Raw genomic sequence first — 18,563 nt, 5'->3', positions numbered from 1 at the left:
TCAGGATGGGGCATGCGTGTCGCTGGCTGGGCCCAGCATTTATTGCCTATTCCTATGGGTGGTGTCAGTATTGGAGTGCGCTAAGAAGGGGTGCTTAAACATTTGTGCTGGGTCGTCTAGCAGCAGGTAGCAATGATGAAGGAGAGTATCAAAGGGATTTTCATTGCAATCAAGGCCATCTTTGGTGGGGGAGTAGATGAGACAAAAGATCCCTCAGCCTGATGTAGCCCGTAGATTTTGTTCCACATAGACTCTGTAAATAGCTAATTTATTCTAAATTTCACTTCCTGTTTGAAATGACCTGATGTTGATGGACATTTTAATGCTCCTTCATGATCTTTGGCCTGTCCATGTGTTCAAATCTCAAAATACATCTGTCAATGGATATGCATTGGAGTGTTTCTTTGTATGTTTATGTATATCTAGGTCTATTTGTTGCTTGGCATGTGCAGTTTTATGGGTATTTCTGCATGTGCATATTCTTGTCTGTGTGAGGTTCTAAGTGTACATAAGTTGCAGCTATTAACCTGCGAGTGTGTATCTCTAAGCGTTTGCTTGAATTAAATGGATAAATAGTTGAGTGTATGACAATTGTTACTTGCAAACACTGTCTGAACCCTCTACCATGAAGATCAACAATGTGGGGCAATGTGCGATGCCTAAACCACCTCCCAAAATAAGGCCCCCTTCCAGGGTGGGGGAGAACAAATAGGGGCATTGGATTGAGGCCTTAGTTCTCTTACCAAACGCTGAAGTTTCTGTCGGAGACAGGTGAAAATCAGTTAGCGCCAGTTCTTCCAGACGTGAGCACGATGTTAAAGCCTTGCTGAGGTCCTCAAACTCTGGGAAGTAGCTTCTGGTCTTCAGGCGGAAGACCCGGAGCTGTGGGAAATTCCGGAGGAGGCAAGCTACAAGGCAGAACATTTCACACGTGAGCTATGGAAACAGAAACTGGAGCAGGTCAAGATTGACATGACACTGCTGTTGCTTCCAGGTTATTTTGTCCCAGTTTTCTCTTGAAGGGAGGTTGTAAAGCAAAGGTTCTGATCTTCTCTCGGGAAGTGAACAGCTTCTGAGGCCTTGGTTTTTTTTGAGGATAATTGGGACAATAGAAGCAGCTTGGAAGGGTGTGGCCAGCTTGCATAGACCAGGGCTTTCTGGTACATTTTAAGCTTTTTGGTTTAGCTATGAGCAGAAGCTATTAGGGTCTGAAAAGAGTTGGCAGCTTCAGTGAATATCTCCTGGATGCTGCCCTCTCTGAATTTTTTTCCTGACGTTTATTCCTCCTGGATTTGAGGATTGCACTTGAGAATCTATGACTGAGTTTGGCTTTTTGCCAAGGAGTGTGTTTATGTGACGTTACTATATTGGAACAATTAATTAGTAACAGTTAATTATTCTGTTAAGTTTTCCAGTAGTGTTAAGTTATTCTAAATTCCTCTTTCTTTGGTTGTATTTTTACTACAGTGTTGAAATAAATTGTGTTTCATTGAACATTGTCTTGTTTGACCAGTTGCATTGCAGCTGGAACACAGCATTTCACATTTACCATTAAAACGAGAACAAGTTAGGGTCTAGCCTACCTTTTTAATTTGCTTTGAGGGGGTCTGGTCCATAACAATGCGAACAGATATAGTTCTTTACAAATGTACCAAGGTCTTTGTTAACAGGTTACTGACAATCACTGGCCAATAATACTGATGCCAGTGCTTAAAAAATGTGAATTAGAGACAGATTTTTGCCCTGCCATCCTATAAGATCACAGCTGATCTGTTTCTGTTCCAAGTCATAGATTCTATCTCTCCATGGAGAGGCAACTCTGAGAGGCAACCACTTAATCCCTCATTTATTTTTTAACCCATTGACTATCCCCTCAATAATTTCCTTGAAGGGGCCTCTATTTTATAGAGTCACAGAGTCCTACAGCAAGGAAGCAGATGGTTTGGTCCAACCAGTCCATGTCGAGCATAATCTCAAACTAAACTAGTCCCACCTGCCTGCTCCTGGCCCATATCCCTCCAAACCTTTCCTATTCATGTACTGATCCAAATGACTTCTCAACTTTGCGATTGTGGCACAAGCTACTTCCTCAGGAAGTTCATTCCACATGCAAACCACTATCTGTGTAAAAAAGCTGCCTTTCACATCTTTGTTAAATCTTTCTCCACACAGCACTGAAACAGACCCTTCCATCCAACTCATCCGTGCCAACCTTAATCCCAAACTAAACTAATGTCATCTACATGTGTTTGGCCCATATCCCTCTAAACCTTTCCTGCCTGGGTATCTGTCCAAATGTCTTTTAAATATTGTAACTGTACTAGCTTCCACCCCTTCCTCTGGCAGCTCATTCCATGCACACGCTATCCTCTGTGTGAAAATATTACCCCCAAGGTTCCCTTTAAATCTTGCCCCTCTTGCCTTGAATCTACGCCCTCTAGTTTTGGACTCCCCTACCGTGGGGAAAAAGACCTTGGCTATTCACCCTATCCATGTCCCTCACAATTTTATAAACCATTGTAAGGTCACTCCTCAGCCTCCGATGCTCCAGTGAACATAGTTTGGGAAACACGGTCGGCAATGACAAGTTGGACCAAAGGATCATGCCGCGAGAAGCGACGCAGGAGAAACCATGGCATTTTGTGGGAAAAGGCTCGAGGCTGAATGGCCTCCTCCTATCTCGATATTCCTGTTGCCTTGCTTATGCGCCACAGTGGCAGCTCATGTTTGTTCGACTGCTCAACCAGACCAGTTTAGCATTCGGGAGTGGGCCCTACCGAGTTTTGAAGAACCCTGTGCACAGTTAACTCCAGACAGAATGAGTTTTTCGACATTCCGCAGTTTCACCAAGCCCTCGGAAATCTGGTCGACGACTCTTAGCGATGAACCAGTCTGCACGTCGATCGTGAATTCTTTTAGGTGTTCCAACTTGTCCAAATGGCTCAGCAGGTATTCTACCACAAAGACATTCCCCTGTTAGTTCATCGCCAGAAGAAGACGCACACTTTGTGTGTCTTAACATCATTGTAGAATCCGTACAGTGTGGAAGTGGGCCGTTCAGCCCACACCAACACTCCAAAGAGTCTCCAACCCAGACCCACTGCCTCTACCCTATCCCTGTAACCCTGCATTTCCCATGGCTCACCCACTTGGCCTGATGTGGAGGTGCAGGTGTTGGACTGGGGTGGACAAGGTCAAAAATCACACTCCAAAAGCTTGTGTCTTCAAATGAACCCGTTGGGCTATGCTCTATCCCGGTGTGGTGTGACTTTTGACCTTGCCCAACTAGCCTGCACATCCCCGGGCACTATGGGACAATTTAGCACGGCCAATCCACCCTAACCCGCACATCCCTGGGCACTATGGGACAATTTAGCACGGCCAATCCACCCTAACCCGCACATCCCTGGGCACTATGGGACAATTTAGCACGGCCAATCCACCCTAGCCTGCACATCCCTGGGCATTACGGGATAATTTAGCACGGCCAACCCACCCTAACCCGCACATCCCTGGGCACAATGGGACAATTTAGCATGGCCAATCCCACCCTAACCCGCACATCCCTGGGCACTACGGGACAATTTAGCACGGCCAATCCACCCTAACCCGCACATCCCTGGGCACTATGGGGCAATTTAGCATGGCCAATCCAACGTAACCCGCACATCCCTGGGCACTACGGGACAATTTAGCACGGCCAATCCACCCTAACCCACACATCCCTGGGCACTACGGGACAATTTAGCAAGGCCAGTCCACCCTAACTTGTATATCTTTGGACCATGGGAGGAAATCAGAGCACCTGGAGGAAACCCATGCAGACACAGGGAGAACAGGAAAACTCCACGCACACAGTTGCCCGAGGCTGGAATCGAACCGGAGTCCCTGGAGCAATGATGCAGCTGTTCCTTGCAAGTGGAGTCACAGGTAGAAAGGATAGTGAAGAAGGCATTTAGTCGCTCGCCTTTATTGGTCAGTGCATTGAATATGGGAATTGTGAGGTCATGGCTGTACAGAACATTGACTGGGCCACTGTTGGAATATTGCGTTCAATCCTGGTCTCCCCGCTATGGGAAAAATGTTGTGAAACTTGAAAGGGTTCAGAAAAGATTTACAAGGATGTTACCAGGTTTGGAGGGTTTGAGCTACAGGGAGAGGCTGAATAGGCTGGGGCTATTTTTCCTGGAATGTCGGAGACTGAGGGGTGACCTTACAGAGGTTTGTAAAATCCCGAGGGGCATGGATAGGGTGAATGGCCAAGGTCTTTACCCCTAAGTGGGGGAGTTCAAAATTAGAAGGGCATAGGTTTAAGGTGTAAGGGAAAATATTGAAAAGGGGCTTGAGGGGCAACTTTTTCACAGAGGGGGTGGTGCGTGTATGGAATGAGCTGCCGCAGGAAGTGGTGGACGCTGGTACAGTTACAACATTTATACGACATCTGGATAAGTACATGAATTGGAAGGATTTAGAGGGATATGGGCCAAATGCTGGCAAATGGGACTAAATCCATTTAGGATATCTGGTCAGCAGGGATGACTGAAGGGTCTGTTTCCGTACTGTACTAAACTGGATTGAGTGCGATGCAGGTAAAGCTCTTCTTCACCTGGAAAGTTTGTTTGGGCCCTTGGGTAATAAACATCAAACCTGCTGACCAATTTGCAAATTTCCCACACTGTAGCCCCCTGGATATCCTTCAGTGCCTCGCTGGTAATTACTCTCATATGTCCCTGAACCAATACAGGACCCCATTCCTAAGAGTTGTGACTGGTTCCTGCACAAAACACCCAGATACCGTTCACAAAGTGCGGGGCTAGATGAACACAGCAGGCCAAGCAGCATCTTAGGAGCACAAAAGCTGACGTTTCGGGCCTAGACCCTTCATCAGAGAGGGGGATGGGGAGAGGGTTCTGAAATAAATAGGGAGAGAGGGTGAGGCGGGCTGAAGATGGATAGAGGAGAAGATAGGTGGATAGAGGAGAGTATGGGTGGGGAGGTAGGGAGGGGATGGGTCAGTCCGGGCAGGACGGACAGGTCAAAGGGGTGGGATGAGGTTAGTAGGTAGGAAATGGAGGTGCGGCTTCAGGTGGGAGGAGGGGGTAGGTGAGAGGAAGAACAGGTTAGGTAGGTGGGGATGACCTGGGCTGGTTTTGGGATGCAATGGGAGGAGGGGAGTTTTTGAAGCTGGAGAAATCCACATTGACACCATTGGGCTGCAGGGTTCCCACCGGAATATGAGTTGCTGTTCCTGCAACCTTTGGGTGGCATCATTGTCGCACTGCAGGAGGCCCAGGATGGACATATTGTCAAAGGAACGGGAGGGGGCATGGAAATGGTTTGCGACTGGGAGGTGCAGTTGTTTTTTGCGAACCGAGCGTAGGTGTTCTGCAAAGCAGACCCCAAGCCTCCACTTGGTTTCCCCAATGTACAGGAAGCCACAACGGGTACAGCGGATGCGGTATACTACATTGGCGGATGTGCAGGTGAACATCTGCTTGATGTGGAAAGTCATCTTGGAGCCTGGGATGGGGGGGAGGGAGGAGGCCCAGCTCGTCCCCGCCTCCCTAATTTGTTCTTTCTCTCACCTATCCCCTCCTCCCACCTCAAGCCACACCTCCATTTCCTACCTACCAACCTCATCCCACCCCCTTCACCTGTCTGTCCTCCCCAGACTGACCTGTCCCCTCCTCACCTCCCCGCCCATACTCTCCTTTTCACCTATCTTCTCCTCTATCCATCTTCAGTCCGCCGCCCCCTCTCTCCCTGTTTATTCCAGTTCCCTCTCCCCATCCCCCTCTCTGATGAAGGGTCTAGGCCCGAAACATCAGCTTTTGTGCTCCTGAGATGCTGCTTGGCCTGCTGTGTTCATCCAGCTTCACACTTTGTTATGTTGGATTCTCCAGCATCTGCAGTTCCCATTATCTCAGGTACCATTCTCCATGACTCCCTAGTCTGATGACTCTGAGCTACAGTTCCAAACACACGCCACAGACATGTTTGCCCTGCATTGCAGTGGCACCTCATTAGCTATGAAGTAACATACCGACAAACAAGAACAGATTGTGACCTAGATAATAAAGTGTGAAGCTGGATGAACACAGCAGGCCAAGCAGCATCTCAGGAGCACAAAAGCTGATGTTCGGGTGGCCTTCTGTCCCAGATTTAACATGGGCACCTATCTCTCCCATGGCATCAGTGGCTAAACCTGCCCAAGGCTTCTCAAATAGCAATCGATTGGCAGAACTGGCATTATGACAAAGAGTCATTGGGGTCTACAAAAGAGAAAAAGGGCCTTCAGCTCATTGAGTCTGTGCCAGTCAGAAACAACCCCGTAATTATTCTAATCCCATTTCCCAGCACTTGTGTGGCCTGGCGAGTACACATCTAAATACCCCTTCAATGTGATCAAGTGGGTCCCAGATTCCTACCAATCAAAGAACAAAGAACAAAGAAACCTACAGCACAGGAAGAGTCCCTTCAGCCCTCCAAGCCTGCGCCGATCAAGATCCTCTGTCTAACCTGTCATTTATTTTCTAACGGTCTGTGTCCATTTGCTTCCTGCCCATCCATGTACCTGTCCAAATATATCTTAAAAGATGCTAACATGTCTGTGTCTACCACCTCCGCTGGCAACGCGTTCCAGGCGCCCATCACACTCTGTGTAAAGAACTTTCCTCGCATATCTCCCTTAAACTTTCCTCCTCTCACTTTGAACTCATGACCCCTAGTAATTGAGTCCCCAACTCTGGGAAAAACCGCAGGGTGAAAAGCAGTTTATCCTCGCACACCACCGAAAGCTCCTTCCCCTTACCTTCGATCTATGCCCCCTGGGTCATTGATCCCTCCACCAAGGAGAAAGTTTCTTCCAGTCTAACCTGTCAATACTCTCATCATTTTACATATCTCAATCATGTCCAGTCTCAATCTCCTCTGCTCTAAAGAAACCAACATCAGTATGTCCAATCCCTCTTCATAACTGAAACTTTCCAGCCCAGGCAACATCCTGGTAAATCTCTCCCTACTAGGCAACATCCTGGTAAATCTGTTCAGACTGAGTAACATCTTGCGAAGTCTATTCAGACCAGGCACGATTCTAGTAAATCTCTCCGGACTGGACCACATCCTGGTAAATCTCTCCCTACTAGGCAACATCCTGGTAAATCTATTCAGACCAGCCAACATCTTGGCACATTTCCTATGCACCCACTCCATCGCCATCACAGTTCCCCTACAAAGTTGGTTCCAATGCTCTAGCTGTGTAGCCGAGCCGCTACTTCATATAGTCCCAGCATCAACTCTCTGCTCTTAAATTGTATGCCTCAACTGATGAAGGCAAGTATCCCTCATGCCATCCGAGCTACTCTAACCAACTGTCACGTTATTTTAAAAGATAAGTAGACATCAATGACAGTCACCTATTCAGAACATCTCCCCAGCAGATCCCCCAGTGGCTCATTCTGATCTGGGTGACACTGCAGTGCCTGGTGCTACATCAATGCCGTTGATCAGTACCTGGAGCTTGGTCATTGGGAAACATCAGGTCCAATGACTCAAGGGCGTTCATCGCGGTGACCAGCTCCTGCTCTCTGTGGCTCAACACGGTCCGGTGCAGGGTCAGCGCCCTTAAGTGCTCGCCGCACGACGAGACGGCCGCTTCCATCTGCCCAAGAACTCCGAGACTGTCCCAGACGGCGAGCTCCACGCGGTCGGAGAGGGAGCACAGCCTCAGCAGATGCTCAGAATCTCGGTCCTGGAAGGCGTCAACGCAACAGATGTGGAGTTTGAGGACCGGGACCTTGTAGCGAGCGGGGATTGAAGCCAAGTTCTCCATGAAAGAGTCTGGGATATTGTGGCTGCTGAGAGCAAAGAAGCTGCTTATTTCCTCTTCCTTTGCCTGGTTGGTCAGGAATATTTGTTCCAGTGACTGGAACGCAGTCACATAATCCTCCTCCACCTTTGGGATGCTCAGATTGCTCATGCATTCCGCCATTTCGGAATAACTCGTGGTGGCCGATCTCTTTTTCCCAGTTAATGAGATCTTGAGGTGGCTGAGGACGGTCAATGTTTCAGGGTACACCTTTAGAAAAGTGAGTATTTTCCTCTGGTGAAGCTCAGTGACATCTAATTGCAAATGTTTCCCAGTCAGGAAGTTCAGGACGACAGAGGCGATGGAGGATCTGGTCTCCGCATTGGTCAGTGACAAGACAAAATCCAGCACAAGGCTGGTGGTCAGATGTAACATCTCCTCAGAGTCCATTATCTGCGAGCCCTGGGTGAAGAGATCCCTGTACAACTCCAAGTCGGGATGGTGCACCAGGGCAGGGCTAGCATCAGCCCAGCAGTCGAAAGACGTAGGCCTCTGGGTCATGTCGAGGAGGTGGGTGACGATGAGCGAGGCTGCCTTGCTGGACCACGAAGCTGCGTAGACCAGGAGGTAGTAGTAGCGTGTGAAGACCTCCAGGAAGGTACGGACCCGGCCCAGGGAGGAGGACCCCTCCTCGCATTCAGCGGTGAGCTCTGACCCCAGGATGCCACCTAGCCGCTTGCCTGCCAGATACTCCTGGAAGGAGACGTGGGGGAACCTGAAGGTGGGAGTCAGGCGCTGGGCGGTGAACTTGCTCAGCAGGCCGAGACCCAGGGCGCCGTCTGCGTCCACCCCAGCCCGAAGCAGATCCTCGTCGGAGAACTCATAGCGGGAGACGAGGAACCCGGACAGTGCCAGGCTTCCGCAGGCCTCCAGAGCTCGCCTTGCTCGCTCCCCCCGGCTCTTGGGCCGCACGGCGTAGGCCAGGAAGGCGCGGAACAGAGAAACGCAGCTCAGGCCGATGTCCAGCGGCTCCCTCACCCAGTGCTGGCAGAGGGCCAGGGTGAACAGCGGGGTCTTCAGGGCCGCCCTCAGCGTCTCAGACCAGCCGACGTCATAGATAAACTTGCGCAGCCGTGGCGTGTCGTGGGCGAACTTCATCTTCAGAAGTCGTATGGAGCTGTAGAGCGGGAACTCGGCGATAGAGACCACGGCGTCGGCAAACTGGCGGACGGCAGCAGCCTTGTCTGTCCTGAGGCCCACCAGGACGGCAGCGTTGCCCCGGTGGTTGGCGCGGACCAGCTCGTCCTCAGCCGGCAGGGGCTCGGCCTCCCCATAGCCGTCCAGCAAGACCAGGAGGCGGCCGCCCAGCCGGGAAACCAGCTCCCTGAGGGAGGGCTCCCTCCACACAGTGCCTGCCTCCCAGCCCCAGCCGCCCTGTGTCACCGACACGTGCAGCACTAGCACAAAGCGGGCCAGCAGGGGGCAACGGCCAGACGCCCAGAGAATGGCCACCCTCCTGAGCAGGGCCGACTTGCCCATGCCCGCCTCGCCCTCCAGCAGGGTCACCCTGTGGAGGTCGCGCAGCATCTCGGGGAAGGCCAGCTGGCGCACCTCCCTGTCCTTGAGGTCCTTCAGCACCAGGCGCGGCTCCGCATAGCACGTGCCCAGCTCGACGGGAATGCAGCTGTTGAAGGAGTCGGTGTGGAACTCTGGCGAGCGGTACAGCTCCTGCAAACGTTTCCTCATCCTCCTGACAGTCTCAGCCCAGTCCTCCTCGCTGGGCAGGCTCTCTGTTAAGATAAAAAGTCAAACCCAGTTGGAGATAAAGAATTGCGGCAGGTCAATATGTGACATGCCAAGCGATAAAAGCTGAGGGGTCTGTGCAGGAATTTCTGAAGGTTAGCATGCAGGAACAACATGCAATCGGGAGAACTCATAGAATTCTATGTTTTATTGCAAGCACGGTTGCATGGAAGAGGTTAGGGAGGTGTATGTAGCACTGCTGAGATCTGTGTACTGGGCTAGTCCCCTGTGCTCAGGGAAGGGCGCTATTGCATTGGATGTGGTTCAGAGAAGGTTTACCACCTGAAAAAAGGGAAAAGCTTTATGAGGGAAAGGCCAGAGAGGCTCAGTCTGTATCCTCTAGAGTTTGGAGGGAAAAGAGTTGACTTAATTGAAACTCTTCAGGTCCTGAGGGGAGTTGACCAGCTGGATGTGGAAAGGATAGCTCCTCTTCTGGGACAATCTAGAAAGAGGGAGGTCACCTGAGGGGCACCCATTTAGAACAGAGATTGGGAAACCATTTGTATCTTTCACAAGGTTGTGAGCCTTTGCAGTTCCCTTCCTCCAAATGCAGAATCTTTCGATGTTTTTTTAGGCGGAGGTAAACAGGGGGGTGAAAGAATATTGGGGGCTCAAAGCCAGATCAGCCAATGATCTCATTGAATGGCCTACTCTCTTGCTGCTGCAGCATAGAGAGAGCTGCATTGTGAAAGCACTGTTCACAGCCCAATAGCATCCCATCACCCTTCATAGCCGAAACGTACTTCCAAAGCTCTTCCAAAGGCATTGTGGAATAACTTGGGATCGGGAATGCTTCAGTTGGAATAGGGGGTGGGAGTGTTGGCATTATTGTGGAGTTCTGGGCAATAGAATGGGTCCACATATTATCTCTCTCTCTCTCTCTCTCTCTCTCTCTCTCTCTCTCTCTGTGGCTTTCCCTTCTGCCTGGGGGATTAAACAGTCATGAGAGGTTGTGATGGAGGAGCAGGGGACCGCAGCACGAGAGATGGGAGGAATGGCCACTTTCTTGTTGCCCACGGTGACCTCTCGCTCGGACCAGTCGTGGTGTGGTGACTTCAGGAGGTCCACTCTCGGCAGTGGTAACCACGGTGAAGATCATGCATTATCATTGAAAGCCCAAATGGATTCCCTTCTTGGGATGGGAATCTGCTTTCATGACCTGTTCTGGCCTACACGTGACCCCAAGCCTCGGCCTCTCTTTTGACCGAAATTCAGCTCCTGTTCTGTTTGAGCGACAGATTGTGAAAAACTTCCCTCTTCGGCCAAATGGATGTCCACGTCATCACGGCATGCGGAGACGCTGCTGGGGTACTGACATTTATTAATGGCTTGGGTGCGTCGCTCGAAAAGGACAGCATTTATAGCCCATCCCAAATTGCCCCTTGAACAAAGCAGACCATTTCAGAAGACAGTTGAGTGTCAACCACATTGGCTGCGCGTCTGGAGTCACGAGTAAGCCAGACTGGTTAAGGATGGCAGGCTGCCTTCTCAAAAGGGCAGTAGGGGTTTCACAACAATAGACAGAGTCTGCAGTTTGGTCAGCTTCGAGTTCCAATTTCACCATCTGTTGGGGTGATGTTTGAACCCATGTCTTCAGCACATTAGTCAAGGCACTGATATTAACACATGACACTGATATTAACACATCACACCATCCAGCTCATTACTGTATCTAAGACAGACTTCAGGAGAACATCAGCAACGATCGGTTGGAGATCCACTGGGAACCCAAGCATTGTTACCTATTGACAGGCTCACCTCCACTGATGGGATCATCCTTCTTCCCGGCTTCCTCGCCCTGTTCAAGAAAGAAGATCCTTGTCACGCAGAACTCCAGGAATCCTGACCCGATCGTACAACAAGCTAAGATCCTCCAGGGACACTGTGAGAAATGCCTTCAAGCTGCACAGACTTTAGACTCGAGAGCGTAAACGTGTAGAAAGCAGGAGCTGGAGCGGCTTTTGTGACACAGTGGTAGCGTCCCTACCTCTGAGCCAGGAGGACTGGGTTTCTATCGGCTCCCACGGTGTGTTATGCCTGGACCAATTGATAAGAAAATATCTACAGTCCCAGCTGCTCCCCCCTCCAAATGTATCAGGGTAAGAACGTTAAGCAACATTTTACCTCCCTAAACCAGAACTCTCTACTCTAGCCCCCCTCAGTAATTCAGGCGTCTATCAGTAGCTCAAACCTCACTCTAGTTTTCTAGATTGTACTTAATCCATCACTGGCAGTGGGAGAGGGAAAGGTGCGCAGACATGGAAGCCCTACAGTGAGAGAGCAGGCATTTGGTCCATCAAGTCCACATTGCCTCTCCAAACAGCTTCCCCAACCAGACCCAGAACCTTACCCTATCCCTGTTACCTTGCATTTCCGATGGCTAACGCACCTATCCTGCGCATCCCTGGGCACTATGGGCAATTTAGCATGGCCAATTCACCCTAACCTGCACATCTTTGGACTGTGGGAGGAAACCGGAGCACCCGAAGGAAACCCATGCAGACATAGGCAGATTACACAAACTCCAGACAGTTGCCTGAGGGTGGGATCAAACCCGAGCCCCTGGTGCAGCAAGATAGCACTGAACCACTGTGCTACCCTCAGCCGAGAGAGTCCAAGGCCCGTACCCAACATAGAGCCAGGACTGACACGCTTTGACGTTGGGAGTGGGAGCATTGGGGGGTTGGGTGGGTTCCCTCCCTGTACAGTATACAACTGGGAGCCCTCTTGAGTAGGTTAGCAACCTGCGGGAGAGTCTGAATGCCCTGCCTCATTGGCCCAGCCAACCTCGCCAACAATTTCGGCCCCCAGCCAACGACCAACTAATGTCGGCCTTGCCAGCTATGCATGTGTGGCAGGAGTGAACTTGTCGAAGGCTGATTGAGGTCAGGGTCAGTCACACATAACCCTGGCGCCTCTCGTCGGGGTCAAAGGGCGTGATGCAGGGAAGCACGGGGCAAGCGATAATCAGCATCTGGGGCTGCCAAACATGACCTTGAAAGACACTGCCCCTTTGGGGGGAAAACGGACAGATTCACATTACCGGCACAATGGAGGATGATTCTGGAGTCTTCTCCCCTCCTACATCTCCGCCAGCCGCCTTGTCGCATGCCAGAATATACGGGCATCTGGAAAGCAAAATCAGAAGTTGTTTGAGCTGGATGTTCCTGTGTTCCTCAACGAATTGACAGAGATAACCACAAAAAAAGACATTCTTTGGATAAAACACCTGTGGATCAGAATCACTGGCTTGGGTACTTTTGATTACCAATCCTCCACTGCTCTCTAAGGAATTCCAACAGTGATCACCACTCCCCCCCCACTCCCCCCCGGCAAGGGAAGAAATTACTCCTCATCTCCATCTTCAACGCACAGCCCCCTTCCTCTGAAACTCCACCCCTGCTTTCCTATTTTAGACTACCCGCCTGGAGGTGAACATCTCCCAGCCCCATCACTCGTCCAATCGCTTCAGGGTATCTTTATCAAATTAAGAGCTGAGATGTGGCCATTGCCCTCGCCAATTGACAAGAGACAATCAAATTGGTTGTGGGGTCTGGAGTCACGTGTAGGCCCAGACCCAGCAAGTTTGGCAGATCTCCCTACCTAAGGAGCAATACTGAACCAGATGGGATTTTTACAACAAAGGTGCAGTTACAACATTGGAAAGACATTTGGGCAGGTACGTGGACAAAAAGGGTTTAGAAATATGGCAAATGGGACTAAATCAGTTTGGGAAACCTGGTCGGCATGGATGAGTTGGGACTAAGGGTCTCTTTCCTTGCTGTATGAGACTATCAGTGGTCACAAGTGGGCTCAGCTTTAAACTGAGGTTTCACTGAATTCAAATTGCCAACATCGGCAGTGTTGGGATTTGAACCCAAATCTTCAACACATCAATCAAGGGAATTATGATAAATATGAACTCAGAAATGTGAAACACTGAGAGAAATTGCTGGGGAAACTCAGCAGGGTCTGGCAGCATCTGTGGAGAGAGTGACACAGTGAACATTGGGTTGTACAGGACATTGATGAAGCATCTTCTGAAGGATTATGTCCAGTTCTGGTCACTCTATTATAGAAAGGAATATTATTAAGCTGGAAAGGGTTCAGAGGAGATTGACCAGGATGCTGCCGGGTATGGAAAGTTTGAGTTGTAAAGAAAGGCTGGGACATTTTTCACTGGAGTATAGGAGGTTAAGAAGTGATCTGAGACAGGTTTATAAAATCACGAGGAGTGTAGATAGGGTGAATGGTAGGCTTTTGTCCTAGGGTGGGGGATTTCAAGACCAGGGACACATTTTTAAGATGAGAGGAGAAAGATTTTAAAAAGACATGAGGGGCAAATTCTTTGCAGGGAGGTTGGTTCATGTATGAAATGAATTTCTTGAGGAAGTGGTGGACATGGGCATAGTTAAAATGTTTAAAAGACACTTGGAGAATACATGAATAGGGAAGGTTTGAAGGGAGCTGGACTAGTTTAGTTTGGGATTATTTTTGGCATTGTCTGGTTAGACTTAAGGGTATGTTTCCATGCTGTACGATTCTTTTACTCTGTGACTCTCTTACATCCTTAAAAAGTCCTGTTCAAAACCAATACGCTGCAGCTTCTGTGATGAGCACCTCAATCATAATGAGGGACAAATGGACAGAACATTTTGGACAGCAGTGATTCTGTTCCAATTGTCGTTGCAAATAACAGCTTTCAAGTTGCATCCTAAAATTTAGTTTCTTGTCAAAAGCTGGGCCCCTGTTGTGGCACAGTGATAGTGCACCAATCTCTGAGCCAGGAGGTCTGAGTTCAAGCCCGACCAGCTCCAGAGGGCAGGCAACATTGTTTTTTTTAACCTTTATTCATTCACAGGATGAGGATGTCACTGGCTAGGCATTTATTGCCTATCCCTAATTGCCCAGGGCAGTTAAGAGTCAACCACATCGCTGACAGTCTGGAGTCACATGTAGGCCACACCAGGTCTAGATGGCAGTTTCCTTCCCTAAAGGACACCATTGATCCATTGGGTTTCATCATTAGACTCTTAATCCCAGATATTTCTTGAATTCAAATTCCTCCATCTGCCATGGCAGGATTCGCACCCAGGTCCCCAAGACATTAGCTGAGTGTCTGGATTAACAGCCCCGCAATAATACCGCCAGACCATCTCTCAACAAATGGATTATAAAAATTGTGAAGAGAAAAAGATCCAGCAGACCTGGGGGCCCTCTTGCAGCCTCGTCGAGGAAAAAATGAAACTATCGAGCCCACTTATTGGGAAGGTTGGTGGCACAGTGTTAGTGTCCCCACGTCTGAATTCCAGTTGCAGCAAAAGTGTGTAATAACATCTCTGAATAGGTCGATTAGGGAAAAATAGTTACATAAAAAGCAGATTTGGGGCCCCATCTGTAGTGCAGTGGGGAAAGAAAAGAAGAAAATATTTAGAACATTTATTGGTGGCACAGTGGTTCGAGTTCCGCCTAGCTCCAAGGGTGTGTCATTACAGTTCGGAGCAGGTTGATTGAGAAAATGGAATGATAACTGTGGACACCATTTGCACTTTAAAAAACAAGTCTCTCTTTTTCTGAGCGTGAGATCACAGACAGTCTTCTAGCGTAAGCTGAGGTCGTTGGCCCATTGTGGTGAGTGTCGCCCTCGAACTGATGTCACCTGTGCAAGGAAAACATTGGTTCCAGAGTGGGTGTTAATAGCCGAGTAAAGGATTGCTCTGTCTGAAAGCTGGAATTGTCTCTGTGTGCATGTGTGGGTGAAGAGCTCTCCCTGGTGGTGGTACGAATAAGCATATTTCTCCTTACTTAGATGAGCGTCTCCGGTGCTCTGTCCAAGCATTATCCTTTTCCACCCATCCCGATAATTGAACTCCACAGCAGAAACACTGAACGCAGTCACCCAGACCTGGAGACGTATAGAGAGAGAGAGAGAGCATGCTAAGATGGTGCCCTGTTCCCTGCATAAATGATGCTAATGCCCACCGGGCTTGGCACATACTGTTTTGCCCACCCCTCCATGTGCCAGCCCCTCCTTGGGGCTAGGACGGGTACAGAATGGTCAGCGCCACCATGGGGAATTTCAGCCAAGATCAGGAAGCTGACCAAACGCTGCACAGATCTGTCGGAGACAGAGAAGAGATGCAGGAAGACTGGGAGGAGGCAGGGCTTGTGGGGCCATGGTGGGTGCTTGGACTGGGTTCAGGTCTCCCCATACATCCACCCTGCTGCCTCGGGTTGACATTTATCCCACAGTAAGAGCCAACTGGGTCGCAATCACATGGCTGCTTGTGGGGTTTTGCTGTGCAATCCCCCCCCCACCCCTACTAGGACGGTCGCTGATCAGTTGCTCTGCGCCTCAGGGCATCCCGGAAGGTGCTACAGAAATGCAACCTTTTCTCTTCTTCCACTGCCCCTCACTACTTTTGGCTCTAAGCTTCAATGACGATGCCCGCTCACGCCAACCAGCTCGGACTGACTGACCTTGGGAGAAAAATCCAGCTCCTGCCAGCTCAGTCGGGCTGGTGCTGCGCCCTGGTGGCCAGTTGTGGAAATATTCCAACCCCGGCCCAGGCCCGGCTCTAGTCACACGGTGAAGACAGGGAGACCAGTAAGAGATAAAGAATGAGAACTGCAGGTGTTAGAGTCAGAGGCAACACACGGTGTGGAACTGGAGGAATGCAGCAGGTCAGGCAGCATCAGGCGAGCAGGAAAGTTGACGTTTCGGGTTGGGGCCCTTCTTCTGAAATGGGGAGGGGCAAGGGAGCAGTGAAATAAACAGAGACAGGAGGGGTGTGGCTGGGGAAGGTAGGTGGGATGGCGATAGGTTGAGTGCAGGTAGGCATTGGTGGGGATTAGTCAGTGAGGTGGGGGGGCGCGGATAGGTGGGAGAGAAGTGGACAAGCTGTGTCAGGTAAAGGAGCGGGGTTGAGAGGCCCAACCCCAGCCTCATCCCATGGCCAAGAGCTAAGAATTGTCCGGATTGAGACCACATGTGTACCGTTGGCTCGGTCAGAATTTATTGCCCATCCCTAGTAGCCGAGAGTCAACCACATTGCTGTGGGTCTGGAGTCACATGTAGGCCGGACCAGGTAAAGATGCCAGTTTCCTTCCCTGAAGGACATTAGCAAGCCAGATGGGTTTTTATTTCAACAATCAACAATGGTTTAATGGTCAACAGTAGATTCTGAATTCCAAGACATTTATTGAATTTAAATTCCACCATCTGCTGTGGCAAGATTCAAACTTGGGTCCTCAGAATATTACCTAGGTCCCTGTCTAACAGTCCTGCAATTATACCACTAGGCCACTGCAATATCTTTAGAGCAATGGCAATCGAGCATTTTAAATATATTGGAGGCGCAGAACTCAATTAAGCATTTCTTAAATTTCTTTGAACAATTTAGATTGAACACACATAACAATGTTTAAAAAACAGCTTCTTCCCTGCCATTATTAGACTGATGAATGGAACTCTCTAACTTCAAATAATATTGGTCTTGCTCTAGCTCATCTCGCATGCAGCCTTAACCTTGTATGCCTCACTCTGTCTAAGTGCCTTTGTTTGCTATGATCTGCCTACACTGCTAGCAAAACAAGACTTTTCACTGTCCTTAGCTACACGTGACTACAATAACTCAAACCAAATCAGAAGAAAGATAGATGAATCACAAGTTTAGAAATTACACGCCAAACAAAAATTTACCACTTTTATCAATAATAGATAGTTATTTTAAAATGGCAAATAGATTAACTTGATGCGAGCATAACGCATAAAGTCACTTCCCGTCTTCGGTATCATTATTACATGTAGCACAACCCCGGCAGGGGTTAGAAATTAAAGCCAAGAACTGCGGACCCTGAAAATCTGAAACAAAACCAGAAATCGCCATAGAAACCCAGCACCTACGCATAAAAAGCTGAGTTAATAGTTCAGGTCCAGTGACCTGAAACTCAAGTGTACTGATGAAGTGTCCCTGGACCTGAAACACTAATTCCGCACTCTTCTCACAGACCCGCTGAGTTTCCCTAGCAATCCCAGTTTGGAATTATCCAGAATAACTGCCTGAGTTTCCTCCAGTTTGGTAAGACCTTCATCATCTGGCACAGGATAACATGGGCACAATTTTTCTCTCAATTTCCTACCGAACACCCATGCTGAAATTTATATTTTTTCAAGGACTATTCCTAAGATTTTTGAAGGCTATGCTCAATTTTCTACTGAACGCCAATGCTGAAAATTATATTTTTTTCAAGGACTATCCTTGAGATTTTTGAAAGCTATGCTCAATTTTCTACCGAAGGCCAAGACTGAAAATTATATTTTTTTCAAGGGCTATCCTTGAGATTTTTGAAGGCTATGCTCAATTTTCTACCGAACGCCAATGCTGAAATTATATTTTTTTCAAAGACTATTCTTGAGGCTTTTGAAAGCCATGTTTTGATGTTCAGCAGCTGCATTTTCTTTCTCACTAACTCCTGCATTAAATGAGATGCCGTCATGGATTAACATTATCTATTTTGTTTATGTTGATCTATCAACTCACAGGAGAACTAAAATAATTAATCTTTACCTTCAACAGTCAGCAGCCTGCCAGTAAACTTATAGAACACAGAAAGCACAAAACTCATTTTAAAAACACAATATTTAAATTGATGTGGGTCAACACTCAGAGGTTAGCTCAAAAGTTTTTGTCAGTAATTGACGTACATTTTATATAAAGTACATGCATTTATGAGGAGTTAATCACCTATACCTTAATGCTTTCCCTGACTCCAAGTTAGTGCTATTCCTTTGTATTGTTATTCCTTTGAATAGTACTATTCCAGTCATTGTATCGAAAAGCCATGCAGCACAGAAACAGGCTCTTTGGTCCAACCAGTCCATGCTCATCATAATTCAAAACTAAACTAGTCCCACCTGCCTGTGCTTGGTCCATATCCCTCCAACATTTCT

The 18,563-nt window shown here is 48.8% G+C and overlaps 1 protein-coding gene across 3 annotated transcripts in view; it reads right to left on the bottom strand.

Moving 5' to 3' along the window:
- LOC125448834 (baculoviral IAP repeat-containing protein 1-like) overlaps positions 1-18,563 on the bottom strand; it is a 45,655-nt gene that overhangs the window by 7,133 nt on the left and 19,959 nt on the right. For all 3 annotated transcript variants that reach the window (XM_048524410.2, XM_048524411.2, XM_059642619.1), the window contains exons 6-11: positions 15,416-15,515; positions 12,654-12,738; positions 11,369-11,408; positions 7,513-9,597; positions 2,778-2,954; positions 744-908 (exon numbers count right to left, since the gene is read on the bottom strand). In XM_048524410.2, coding sequence (XP_048380367.2) covers positions 744-908; positions 2,778-2,954; positions 7,513-9,597; positions 11,369-11,408; positions 12,654-12,738; positions 15,416-15,515 — 2,652 coding nt within the window. The remainder of the gene's footprint in view (positions 1-743; positions 909-2,777; positions 2,955-7,512; positions 9,598-11,368; positions 11,409-12,653; positions 12,739-15,415; positions 15,516-18,563) is intronic.

Source organism: Stegostoma tigrinum, chromosome 45, assembly GCF_030684315.1.
Source record: "Stegostoma tigrinum isolate sSteTig4 chromosome 45, sSteTig4.hap1, whole genome shotgun sequence".
Taxonomy (NCBI): domain Eukaryota; kingdom Metazoa; phylum Chordata; class Chondrichthyes; order Orectolobiformes; family Stegostomatidae; genus Stegostoma; species Stegostoma tigrinum.
The sequence above is the reverse complement of the archived record's forward strand: the minus strand, read 5'-3'. Positions and strand labels throughout refer to the sequence as shown.